This window comes from Harpia harpyja, chromosome 8 (genome assembly GCF_026419915.1).
Source record: "Harpia harpyja isolate bHarHar1 chromosome 8, bHarHar1 primary haplotype, whole genome shotgun sequence".
Classification (NCBI taxonomy): Eukaryota; Metazoa; Chordata; class Aves; order Accipitriformes; family Accipitridae; genus Harpia; species Harpia harpyja.
In genome coordinates, this window is record NC_068947.1 from 50718472 (window position 1) to 50731999 (window position 13528).

General features: G+C 43.6%; 1 protein-coding gene across 1 annotated transcript in view; it reads right to left on the bottom strand.

Annotated features, from left to right (window-relative positions):
- Positions 1-1752: 1752 nt before the first annotated feature.
- The window catches only part of SPAG17 (sperm associated antigen 17), a 112426-nt gene continuing 100650 nt past the window's right edge, over positions 1753-13528 (bottom strand). Inside the window, exons 43-48 of the mRNA XM_052793869.1 lie at positions 11934-12085; positions 11281-11450; positions 7997-8057; positions 5464-5608; positions 4120-4257; positions 1753-1917 (exon numbers count right to left, since the gene is read on the bottom strand). Coding sequence (XP_052649829.1) covers positions 4121-4257; positions 5464-5608; positions 7997-8057; positions 11281-11450; positions 11934-12085 — 665 coding nt within the window. The 3' untranslated portion in view covers positions 1753-1917; position 4120. The remainder of the gene's footprint in view (positions 1918-4119; positions 4258-5463; positions 5609-7996; positions 8058-11280; positions 11451-11933; positions 12086-13528) is intronic.

Genomic DNA, 13528 nt, shown 5'->3' on the forward strand with positions numbered 1-13528 from the left:
AGGCTGACTCTATGCCTCCATGTGATGTGCTTTGTTTACCTTAATGCCAGGGAGGTAAATGTTATGGAACCTACATAATGAGCTGCTGTTTGATGATCCTCTGGGAAGCCTGGGAGAAAAAACACAGCCACAGGTGCACATGAACTCAGGGACTGATGGCAAGGATGTAGGTGGTGGTATAGAAGAGTGCCTTGGGATGCAGGGTCATCTCACGATGATGACAGGTGTCTCCTTTTGATCTAAGTTGGAAGAGGTGGAATTCCTTCACCATTGTCTCTGTTTGCTGTCACTGGGATTTGGGAAGAATCCTTGGAAGAAAAGGTCTCTGAGGTGGTGCAAAGTGGTTGTCCTCTCTCCATAGGTGTTGACACAGGCTTCCCCACTGAGCTTTCCCTCTGGTTCTCTGATTTGTATCACTTGTGACCAGTCAGTACCGGCAACAGTGGCTTGTGTCAGTGCCCAGAATGGACTCCCAAGGGGGCTGATGTAGGACTGTTGGCTGTTACTGCAGAAAACTGAAAAGCATCGGGGCAGAAATCAGCAGAGTCAATAGCAAAACCATTGGTGTTGGAGAATCCCGGATCAAGTTTGACACTGCTATCTGTGGGTAGGGCTTAAACAGTGTCCACAGCTGGGTATCTGTTTTGGCACTTTCCTGAGCTGGCTTTCAGCTGATGGACAAATAGTCATGTCTGGTGGGGCAGTGGAAAATGCTGAAGCAGTACTCGGACAGCTACTGAGGGAGCTCAGCATACGCTTTAAATGGAGGAGGTCTGTCCTGTGCCAGCAATCTACTGATATACTAGAATTGTGATATCTGTGGGTACCTCAACTTGCCCTTTCTTAGGTGAAATTCCCTGGACTTACAAACCTGAGGAGGAAAGCACTTCAAAATACAGGGCCCACTTAAAATGTATACCGTTAGAATATGTGTCTCAGTTAACAGTGTGGATGGGAAAGTCCAAAACTGGCATTCATGTTTTACACTGGTAAAAACTGTGATTTAATCCCCAGTCATGGGATTCTCAGTCACTGTAAAGTGTTGAGAGAACAAGTAATCTGCATGTATCAAGGAAAACTCCCCATCTCTCAGGGTGTCACATGCTGGAAAAAGGATGAAGCGCACAGGAAAGCACCTTGTTGGAAATGAATCCATAAAAAGAAAGCAGAACTGCACTTGGATATACAAATATGGTGTCTCACAAACAGGCTGAGGTGTTTATTTTAGTCATTACTGCATAAGTAGGAACAAAGGGGGGGAAAAGGTCATCTCTAAGTGGCTCAGTCTTCCACTCTGAAGACAGATGTGCAGATCTGCATTTGAAGATGATCATGTCTGATGGGGAACAAGATGGTATAAGCAGAATCCCTCTGTGAAGTGTAACTTTGTGTACTCATAATCCCCATCTGGTGTCTGCAGCTAATTAAAGGTAGGTGAACACACAGAAAGTTAAGCCTATGATTGTGAAAGCAAACAAACTTAGGAATTAGGAGACCAGAGCAGATCAGCAGCCATTTCCTGAAGAATTGCAGTTGACTTCAGTGAAACCTGCTGCATGCTCAGTACTTAAAAAAAAGATTTCGGGTGCCTCAGCACAGGTTATAGAAACCTAACCCCTTTTAAAAAACAAACCTATCGGGAACCATTCAGCACTCTTCTGAAGTGCAGAGTATCAAACATTGGGTTTGAAATAATACAGTAATCTTTCCACTGTTTGCATTTCAGACAGACACGTAAGAAGACAGTGCAACTTTTGGACCACCTTTCCCCTTAATAAGAGACAGACAAAATATTTATTCACATTAATCTGATTAAATAAATGAAAAAGTCTACATCAGGATGTTTCCATAACGCTGGACTACAATTTGGGTATTTCAGTATTGCTGATCTTCATGTTATTCTTCTAGGGCTCTGACCTGTAGTGAAAGAGGAGAGAAAATTAACATGAAAGGAAAGAAAAAAACCAAACCCCAACTCTATCTTTGTACAGTTGTTGAAGCAAACCCAGTAATTGCATCCAGATTCTTTGCAACTGTTGTGCGAGCAATGTGATTGCTGCAGACTGGCTTCAGTAGAACTGGCCTCTACGCTTGCTATTGGAAGGGAACAACATGAGAAAGGGTTCTCACATGGGCTTCAACTAGATTAAGAGTTTGCTTTTATTTCACAAATTGAGTGGCATAAAAATCATGACCATGAGTTCAGGATGGGCAGTCTACTTAGGAATACTGAAGGCTTTCACGAGCAGCTTCCTATGCAGTATTTAATTTTGAGTATATTAAGAGAGTCTTTTAAAAATTTCACAAATATAAATGAGAAATAACTAAGAAAATATAAATGAAATATGACTAGTTTGGTCAGGTGATGCTTCATCAGTGATTTTTGCTTTTTGGTCTCTAATAGGAGGTGTGGCAAACTTGTGATCAAGTCTAATATTGCAGGTAAGTTTCTAGGTCTCAGTGGAGAGAATCATTGGCTCTGGTGATAATCACCTGGGAAAGGTGATATGAACTTAAAAATTGTCACACTGCCTCTGCAGAGACTTAACTGTTTCTATTCTGGATGGGTGGACAAGACTGTTTAACCAAATACAGGACTTAACCTAGGCGTTTCATGTTTTGTAAGACTAAACCAACCAGTCCAGAGTTCCTTGACATGTTTGAGCTGGATATGGTTTTGAGTCCAGGAGATTTTGTGGGGAGGACTGTTCGAAGACGCATTTGGTACAGTTGCTTGGGTAGGATGGGGTAGCTGTAGTCAGCTTCAGTAGGAATTCTCAGTTAATTCACCAAAAGACTTTGTCAGAACAGAAGGGAGTTGGCTATGGTGATGGCAACTATGATTAGCTGGATTAGCCATGTGGGAGTACCATGTAGTTAATTTCTCTCCACTCAGAGCTTTTAATGGGAGATGACACTGATGGGAATTTCTGTTGGGACTGTTGGGATGGGGGGTGTCTCACTGGAATGTGAACTGGCTGGGTCCATTTCAACACAAAGTGAGAAAAGTTTGTCTAAATTGCCTTCACTGATGAGCTCCAGGTTGTAAGTCCCTAGGCTGGAATGCATTAGATTTGCTGTTCTTCTAGACTATAATTGCATATTACTCTGGGAGTAAAATTCCACACTGGAAAAGGAAAAAGCTATGATGTTTGATGTACTCTGGGCAGTCCTAGAGCAGATGCAGCAGTCAGAGGTGCATGTTTCTCTGCAAAGTTTCCTTTGAGAACTGACTGATGTGGTCACTTTTCTTTTCCTCCACAGGAGAGGAAATGAGATACAGCTGGGATTTCTTTACTGACTTGTTAGATAACATGGCAGACTTACAGATGTTAAAGTTGAAAGAAAAAGATGATGTCAGTGCTACACATATGAGGCAAATAGGGACTCCTGAGCTGAGGAGAGAAGAAACATCCACAGGGTTCCTGTTTATGAACTGTCACCATTGATTGTTTTGTGGAGCACCTGAGTTGATTTGGGTGACATGAAACATCAGCCTAATGTTAAACATGTTGGCTGGTGGTTTGAGGAGAAATTCCCCGTAAGACTTTCTTGTTTGCAGGGAGGACTGACTTACCCATTCTCTGTATAGTCTGATTCTCTAAGGTTACAGAAATGTACTGTATGAAACAACGTGTGCAGAGGGTTGTGTGTGCTTGAACTTGTCACGTTAAGGTTGCTTGCCCCGTCTATCTGTAAGACTCCTGTCTCTTATTAGACTTGCTGTCAGTGTCAAAGGGTCAGCAGTAAGACTTGGGTTTTAGAAAGTGAAGAGTGTTAAAGAGAGGCTGATTTATTAGGGCTTAACTGCAATAAATCCAGCCTCCTGCTGCCAGGAGGCTCAATGACTTATTTAACTGTCCTCACATTAAGTGAAGGATTTGGGACAGGACAGGGGAGGCTCTGCTGTCAGTGCCTCCACTGAGCTGAGCAGTTGTAGTAATCTGTAAATCTCTTGCAGTGAGTCCTTTGGTTAGTGTCATCCAGTGCTTCCCTTTTCTTGTCTCAGGCCATCATGGCTTCTGATCCACATCAACTCATGCACACATCACACAGACAAGAGGAGGTAAAACAACTGTACTTTAATTTATGGCTGGTATCACTGCATCTAATACTTACATTAACTAGAAAGCTTTCGGGGTAGTGTAATCCGGAACCGTGGCTTGGGGCTTGCGGGAACTGCCCGGACTGTTGCTGCCATCCCACCCTGGGGGTATCCTTGTGGGCGGCACTCATAAATGTTATTGGTTAACACAGGTGGAATATCATGTTAAGGACCTAACCATTTCTGTACATTTATGCAATTAAAATAATACATGTGGAGGCTGGAATGAATTCTGGAAATAAGGCTGTGATACAACTTGAATCTGGACTACTGCCCTCAGCTCAAAGACTAAAGACCAGGTAAAATTCTGGGGAAGGGCACATGTTTTGGAGGCCGGTCTGCAACTGCGTGTCTGAGGACTGGGTGAGTTGGGAACAGAGCAGGAGCTGGTTTTGCTGCTATGCCAACAGTCCTGTCCAGCTCTGCTCTGCAATAATGGGCATGAAAGACTGCTTTGGGTCACTATGAAGTAAATTTGGGGAGTTTCAATGTCACTTCCAGAGCATGTAAAGCCTCAATAGTTGCTGTTGGCTAGTACTCTGGTCAGCCTCAGAGGACCCTAAAGTTCTTTCTCTGGTAAGGGTGGCCCTTACCAGGAACGGAGTTTCTGGCATGTTTGGATGCACCTTGCCTTGCTTTCTTTTATAGGTTTCCAGAAGACCTCCCAGGCTTTTAAGTGTAAATTTGATTAAAATTTAGTCAAACAGAACTTCACCCTTTCTTCTGAACTTGCCCTTAAAAATGAGTCTGTAATTTTACCTAAAAAATAATTAATAGTTTTTGGAGCACAAGGGAAAGAGAAAGAATAGTTCTTGACTTGGCTGTTTTCTTTTACTCTACCTCTGTCCTCAATTAAACAACTGAAAAGCCCACTGAACCCACACTGGGCTGATTTCTAACAGCATTCATGCACTTCTGTGCTTGCGTCTCTGCTGACAGAGGGATTGTCTCATTTGTCTGTTTAGTATCCAGGATGATAGTTGATTTTGTTGCTCATGAGGCTGTACCATCAGATGCTACCATAGGTTCAAAAATGTTATTAAGGATTTCCATTGGGGGTGGTGGGAAAGAGTTCCTATTATTTTCATTTATTTTTTAAAAGCCACATCTTTCTGAGCTTACCCTTCTTCCTTTCCCCACTTTTCAAAAACCTTATTACTCTGATGTCAATTGCTTTTGGTGTCAGAATCTTAAATTGTTTACTTGTTGTGCTTTTGAAAACACCCATTTGTGTGTTTCTGAAAAGGACAGTAAAGCTTGCTACCTCAGCAGCCTGCACTGGAAACAATGCTTAAGGCTCCTGGTCCCCAGAGTTGATGTGAGAAGGTGTGTGTGGGAAATAAGACAACAAAGGATATTTGCTCTCACAGGTAGGAGCAGAGTCTCTGTTTCTGTTAATATTTCAATATCATGGGAAACTTCTTCAAGACCACCAGCATCTTCCCCTCCAGTTACCATGGCAAAAATCTCTATCTCCAGTTCAACCTGCAAGCCTGCTGCCACCTAGGAGAGACAGGGGATTACTCACAGGTAAGATGCATGTTTCATCCATAGTCCCCTCCAGCAGTCCTTGGAGCTGGTTCTTGTTCTGTGTTGCCTGATGAAATTAAAGACCTAGTGCCCCAGCACTTATGACTGTGCTTGCCAGTTAGTTACCCAGTATCTGTTCCACTAGAAAGGCCTGTACAAAACAGTGTCTATTCACATTGTAGTTTGAAAGAAAACTGCCAGGTGTTTGCATTTTTTCCCCTTAAATTTCCTTTTAGGTTCCAGTGGGAAAAGGGGAATTGGGACAGCTGGGAGAGCCTGCTGGTGTTTGAGGCATTTGGACAATGGCCTTAATACCATGCTTTAACTTCTGGTCAGCCCTGAAGTGGTCAGGCAGTTGGATGAGATGATCGTTGTAGGTCCCTTGCAACTGAAATATAATATTCTATTCTAAAAAGAACATAGAGGTAGGGAGAAAAGGGAGATACAAAAGGGATGGATGTGGGGAGAGGAAGGGAGAATGGAAATTATTCCAGCCATCTATCTGGACTTCTGTAAGGCCTTTACATGGTCCCCCTTCTCTCTAAATTGGAGAGATACGGATTTGATGGGTGAACTGTTTGGTGGGTGAGGAATTGGTTGGATGGTTGCATCCAGAGGGTAGTGGTCAACAGGTCAATGTCCAGATGGAGATCGGTGACAAGTGGTGTCCATGTTGTTTAATATCTTCATTAACGACATAGTGGGATCGAGTGCACACTCGGCAAGTTTGCAGATAACACCAACCTGAGCGGTGTGGTTGTACACGCCTGAGGGATGAGATGCTATCCAAAGGGACCTGGACAAGCTCCAGGAGTGGTCCCATGTGAACCTCATGAGGTTCAACAAGGCCAAATGCAAGGTCCTGCATCTGGGTAGGGGCAACCCCCAGTATCAATACTGGCTGGGGGATGAAGGGATTGGGAGCAGCCGTGCTGAGAAGGACTTGAGGGTACTGGTGGATGAAAAGCTGGACATAGAGCTGGCAATGTGGGCTTGCAGCCCACAAAGCCAACTGTATCCTGGGCTGCATCAAAAGCAGGGTGGCCAGCAGGTTGAGGGAGGGGATTCTGCCCCTCTACTCCACTCTGGTGAGACCCCACCTGCAGTTCTGCATCCAGCTCTGGGGTCCTCAGCACAGGACAGACATGGACCTGTTGGAGCAGGTCCAGAGGAGGCCACAAAAATGGTCAGAGGGATGGAACACCTCTCCTGTGAGGACAGGCTGAGAGAGTTGGAGTTGTTCAGCCTGGAGAAGAGAAGGCTCCAGGGAGACCTTATTGCGGCCTTTCAGTACTTAAAGGGGGCTTATAAGAAAGACAGGGACAAACATTTTAGTAGGGCCTGTTGCGATAGGACAAGGGGTAATGGTTTTAAACTAAAAGAGGGTAGATTTAAACTAGACGTAAGGAAGAGAAGTTTTACAATGAGGGTGGTGAAACACTGGCACAGGTTGCCCAGAGAGGTGGTAGATGTCCCATCCCTGGAAACATTCAAGGTCAGGTTGGACAGGGCTCTGAGCAACCTGATCAAGTTGAAGATGTCCCTGCTCACTGCAGCGGGGTTGGAATAGATGATCTTTAAAGGTCCCTTCCAACCCAAACTATTCTATGATTTTTAAGTACTGAGTTGTGGCTAGGGCTCTGGACTAGGAGGCTTAATTTGCATTCTGGCACTGCCTTCTTGCACAAGTCATTGCTGCTTGATTCCATGCCTGTACAAGCATTGGCAAGGATATTGCCTCATATTACCTGGATGCTGTGGGGATACTGGCTGGCACAATATTTATTCAGATATGTAGGTGAACACGCAGCTGAAGAGAGACTGAACAAAAGCAGAAAGCATGAAAGCTTCCTATTTAATGGGACAATTTCACACGCTATAGTGCTTTGCTAGATAAAAGACTTAAGGTGGAGAACAGTTGCAAGCAGGAGAATAAATGGTTGAGGCAAGAGTTTAGTAGGTTCAAGTCTTGAAGGTATCAGGACAGGAGATAAAGTCTAGGTGTAAGACAGACCAGATAAATAGCCTAAATGATGGGAAAACTCAGAGGTAGTAGCAGAGTATCCTGTTTGCTTAAAAAAACCCCCCTTCTTTAACCTCAGTGTTTGACCTGCTGCTTTCCACTGAACTTAACATGTTTATCCCTCTGCATTCTGGCACAGGCTCTGAGACTTGGAGCGCACGGGGTGCTTGGTTGAAGGCAGCAGAGGGACAGCGGAAGGCAGTGTCACTTCAAATAACTTTAAACAAATCATGTACCCTGCCAGCTCTATTCCCAGACAGCTGGTGCGAGATGACCCCTAGATGGCCCGAGGGCCAGCTGAGTCTAGCAAAAACCAAAAGATCTTCTGTGTAACTTACAGGTCCTGGTGTGTACATCACTCTCAGTCCTGTGTGTGGAGGTGGCTGCTTTACCCGAAACCTGTTAAAAAGAGAAGAGAATCAGTAGCTATAAACTGTTTCAGGCAGGCAGAAGGCACTGCTGGGAAGCAGGCTGTCTGCTCTTCCTCTGCTTGTGCAAACGACAGCAGAATTTGTTAGCTCATCCCTCCCGTCACAATGTACAACTTGGGCTACAGCAGTATTCCTGGGCTTCTCGCCAAGGCTCAGGTTTCTACCAAAAAAACCTAAAGGAGCAGATTAATGGGCCAAAGTAAGTGTCCAAAGAGCTTGTTACACTGCCTGGTCCTTACAAGAGAATGTGAAACATCAGCATTCTGAGCCTGCATACACAAAGGAAGCTGAAGTACAAATGACATCATCTTGGCAAACACCTGTGTGTTGCACACCCAGAAGTCCTTAACGATCTTTATTTAATGTCCTTTGATACGATGCTATTGCAGAAGGCATGATACTGGTATACATTTTGTGTAAATAATTGTCTTTCATTTCATGGTACCCACTAAGGCAGTAGCTTCACTTCTTCATTTCTCACTGATTGTTTCACATCTTTGCAGTCCTTTTGTGCACGCAACTTCTGCTGTTAAGATCTCTAGAGCTCCTTAGAGCAGATATGACCTCTACTTTTCCATGTCTCTGGACTTTATCCTGTGGTTTTCATTTCCACCTGAAGAACAGTTAGCAGCATGCACTTGCACCAGAAGCTGTTAAAGGAAAGGCAGTAGAAGAGGCATTCCTAGTATATGGCCCCATCTTATGGAAAGCTCTGTCAGACTTACAAACCGGCTGTCAGAATTCCTGTGCTTTCTCCAGAGTGCTGGCTGTTATGAGAAACTGGACTTGATTTTTGTCAGGATGTCCCAACAAGTTCAGGCTGTGGTATGGAGAGTTTGGAAGGCACATAGTAACTACTGACCCTGTCACGGAAAAGTTTTGGCTTCAGCACGAGGCAGACACGGCTCAGAATTGCCCACCATTGGCCCTACCCTGTGCTCAGCATGTTCTGCTGTCATTCAGCAGCTAGTCACTTAGCTCTCCTCTGAAAGCATCAGGTAAAAGGCTTAAAAGATAAGCTGGATTTGTCAGAATCATGGTGGTATTTTCCTTGACTGTCTACACATAGTGCCCTGGCATGAAAAAAAACCCCTAAGAAAATGTAATGTGCACATCTTGAGCTCTAGGATATTGGTATGTGATCTGCTGATTTATCATGGCATGCACCATGATGCTTAAGTGTGTGTTAAAGGAAAAAAAAGTCTCTCTGAGGCCATATCTAACTAGGTTGATGTAAAAAAAAAAAAATCATCTCTGCCATCCATCCTGATGGAAGAAGCTGTACAGTAGTCTCTCAGCTGGTCTTGAACAGATTTCTAACATGCCTAGTTGGCTGAGTACTCACACGAGATCATAATGATCCCAGCAGGGCAAGTCTCCTGTCAGCTCCTCCTTTGATGATAACTAGCTACCCGAGGAAGAGGAACAACAAATGTCAGACATAAATGTTTATGTCATTCCAGCACTGTGGTACCATAGTAAAGGGATGCTGTGACTGCTGAGAGAGTGTCACTGTGACACCTCTCTCGCATCTTTTTTTAAAGAGGACTTTGAACTGTAGGTCACCTGCATCCAGAAGAGGGAAGTTTGGCAGGTGCTTGCTCACATGAAGAGTGCTCCAAAGAAGCAGGATCCAGAAGCTGCAGCACATCAGGACCATGAGACCTGCACACTCAAGCCCAAGAATGTTTAATGCCTTCCTTACTGTTTTCCTTAACCAGTGCTAATGTTGCAGGAGAAAACAAAGCCTATTTATCACCAGTGCTAAGAAGAGGAACCAGCTTTTGAATGACCTAGACCAACATGACAATAGGACATTTATTTCGATGTTTTCAGTTAGCCTCCCTCTCCTGGGACCTGTGGGTCTAGCAGAAAAAAGGCCCATATAACAGAAGTGGTCCAAGCCTGGCTTATTGTTAAGTTTCTGAAAGAACTGTCCATTAGGACAAATGGATGAGATGGGCCCAAATAGCAGCTTTCAGTTAACTGCTAAATAAACCAAGAAGCCCTCCAGCTGCAGGAGGTAATAGAGGGTGGGAGTGAGAGGCTGACATTGGAAAACTTTGGTGGGAATAGCTGTCTTAGAGCACAGGAATTTAAAAAGCTTGGGTTTGACTGTGGGGCTTTTGAGCCATCTGAAATGAAAGCTTCCCACCAAGTACTGCAATTCTTGAAACCGTTCAAATGAAGCTATTTTGAAGTGACAAACCTTAGGTGGAAGCCCAGAAGCTGTAAGGACTCAGAGACCATTGTTGCAGGCTCCCCTTTAAGCTAAAAAGCAAGCTAAGGCAAGTACAGTTGAGCAAACTGAGTGGGAGGAGTATGCTTTGCCCTCTTTTCTGTCACATGTATGGCACCTGGGAGGACAGGGGTCATAAGCACACCTGCCTGAACACCACTAAAGTAAACCCACTAGAACTGTGCTGGTGCAGGAGCGACTGAACGAACGTGTGCAGTCACTCAAAAGGGGAATTCTAGTACAGAAGAGCAGTCACAAGCATTTTCTTACTATATTTATATATTCTTTAAATCGCAGCTGGTTAAATATGATGATTTCCTGTGATTTGTCATGCAGGGCAAGAGACAATCGGCTAGACTGCAGACCTAGAAATGGTCTTACTTATCCTCACCCCATTGGAACACAGTGCAGTGCTACTCTGTCCCACACGCTGACAGGAGTGACACTGAGTATGGGAAATATGTGCACAAATAAATGCTTTATTTCATCCCTGTCCTCTGCTTGTTCCCAGTGTCATCACTGGGGCTGTTTCTCAATGCAGCTAAAGACATGTGTCTGCCTGAATACAGCGGTGCCCATTTAGATTGTCTGATGTGCAGCATCTGGCAGCATTTCCCAAAGACAAATGTAATACCGGTTACCATGAAAGACTTTGGTCCCTGAACCTGAGAACTTCAGTAAGAACCACTAAAACAACTGCGATGGGCCGGGACTATGCATACAGGACCTGCTGTTCCTTACTGCTTTTCCTCTTCCTAATAACACTAATAAGCAAATAATGTTGAAGTATTTCTAATATGTCTTCACCTCTATTTAGTCAGTCATTATCAAATGGTTCCAAATATAAAAATACCATTTGTTATCTCCTGTTAATCAGATCAAAAGGTTGACAATTAACAAGCAATGTGTATTTTGACAGTTTAACCCCAAGGTACTGAAAATTCAAACTAACCTTGAGAAGTTCACACCAACATTCTTCAGGATCACAGTGGCTGCATAGGTGCAGCCTTCCTTTAGCACTCCAAGCATCACTCTGGGTGGAATGAGATGGAAGCCACTAAGATGCTGTCTTCTTGTTGCAAGAGAAGATGTGTTGACGTTTCCTGCGACAGGATCTTCCACCTTTGCAAACAGAGTTAAAATATTAGACAATAGAGAAAGTTGGTGGCCATCAAGTTAGGTTCAGGGTTACTTAACCTACATTTGACCTCTCTCCACTCATTCTGAAGAATTACAAAAAGACAGCCTAATCTGAGTAAAAACTGAAGAAGCACTTTGAATATTGTCTGCAAATCTATATTGGTTTGAGTTTTCAGACACATTAAGCCATTGAGATGTATCAGGGAGAAGGGGGAAAGCTCTGCTCTTTTGAAAATGAGAGCTTTCATGTGGGTGCATGGTACAGAACTATGCTTTTGGCATACAAGTTTGTCCTAGTGGTTGAGAGGAAAGGTACTTTTATAAGTGCCAGTAAACTTTTGCATAAATTGGAACTGCTGTGTTTCAGTGAACAGATTCAAAATACATTCCAGTGTTGCTCCAGAGTGAAGATTTTATGCAAAAGAGATGACTGAGAGGATATTAACAGAAAAGATGTTATTTTACCTTTTTATTTGGTATGGAGTTTGGTTTTCTCCCCTGAAAGGATGACGGTAATTTCACTTTCTCTTTTCTTGGCTGTCCTGCAGCATCCACCAGCAGACTCTGAACTTTACGTTGAAAGGGTGTCTCCTGTGATCTTGCAGCCTTGTTTAGGTCTGGAAGGGAAAGATTTCCAAAAGCACAAAGAACTAAGCATCATATTCAGCCTAATCCTGAAGTTCTTGTTCAGATAAGATTTTTATTTTCTATGAAAGCATTTGCTTAGCACAAGGACAGAGAATTAGTCTCATTTTTATTTAAGAGGTGAAGAAAGGCATTAAGAAACCCCCTAATAGTAGCAAGTAATTAAAATCAGACTAATAAGTGAAGTTGTACTGTAATTATTAGAACTACTTAGTTGGAAACATCTCAGTGGACACTCGCAATGAAGATATAAATATCGGTGAAAGTGATTAAAAACAGAAAGGAGGTACAAAACCTCAAGCACTAAAATCAAAATCGAGGACATTACTATTCCAAAGGCATGACTGCACGTGCAGAAACACCCAGGCTGGTCAAGTAAAATCTGTATGTCCATATAACAACACATTCCCGTCCAGGCCTCAAAGCAGTACAGCTCTGCCAGCACACCCAACTAGGAAGCCCTGTCTCTGAGCAGGATTTATTGTCTTGAATGCAAAAAAACCATTGTTTTTTCTCAGTTTGGACTGCAGGCACTGTCTAGCTGGAATGCTAAGTCTGGTCAGTTAGTCATCGTAAGGAGGCAGAAATGTTATTTGAGAATAGCATCTTCTCTAGATGCCTCTCTCATTTCCAGACAACAGAACTGCAGGTGGTGGAGAGGGGCTTTCCACCTGCACAGCAAATGGCCCAGAGCTTATAAAAAAAAGCTAAGCACAGACATGAGGGAAAACACACTAGCATTTCTTGTTTTGCCTAAAGGTAAGGAACATTTATGCTTTGACATTAGAAGTTAGCGTAGTTTTGGCGTCTCTCTCCCCCTCCAAGCTGCTGTTCCTTTCGTCACCTACCCTGTGGCTCTGAAAGTACAGGTTAGTACATCTGCCCTGAGGTCTATGGATTATGCATAAATAACAGAGGAAATTTAGGAAGTTTTAAGGCAACAGCTCTTGCAGAGCCCCACTACTAAGAAAGGGTACTACTATGTGTGGAAGGGAAAGGAAGGGGAGAAGGGAAGCTGTAAATTTGGAATGCAAGGATAGATTTTGCAAGTACGCACTGCCAAAGCTCAGCTGGTGTGGCATTATGTGAGAGCCAAAGGTTGGGGCTAATTAAAGCAGATTGGTGGCTCCCCAGTGGTGATCATCCAAGGCTGTTGCCACAAGTAGATGCATAAACAGAGTGAGTGACCGTAGACGTAGCAAGGAAAGCAAAAATGAATGGCAATGTTTAAATGGCAAAGACCATTTAACCACTGCAAACTCTGTTCTAGAGTCTTCTGTTACAGGCCTTAATGAGCAGAAAAAATTGGCTTGTGCAATTTTTTTTAAGTAGAGAAATCACTTCTTGGCTTTGTCTGCAGTTCTACCATCCCCATAACCCCCATGTTGTTATAGCAGTCTCCTAGGGTGAAGGAG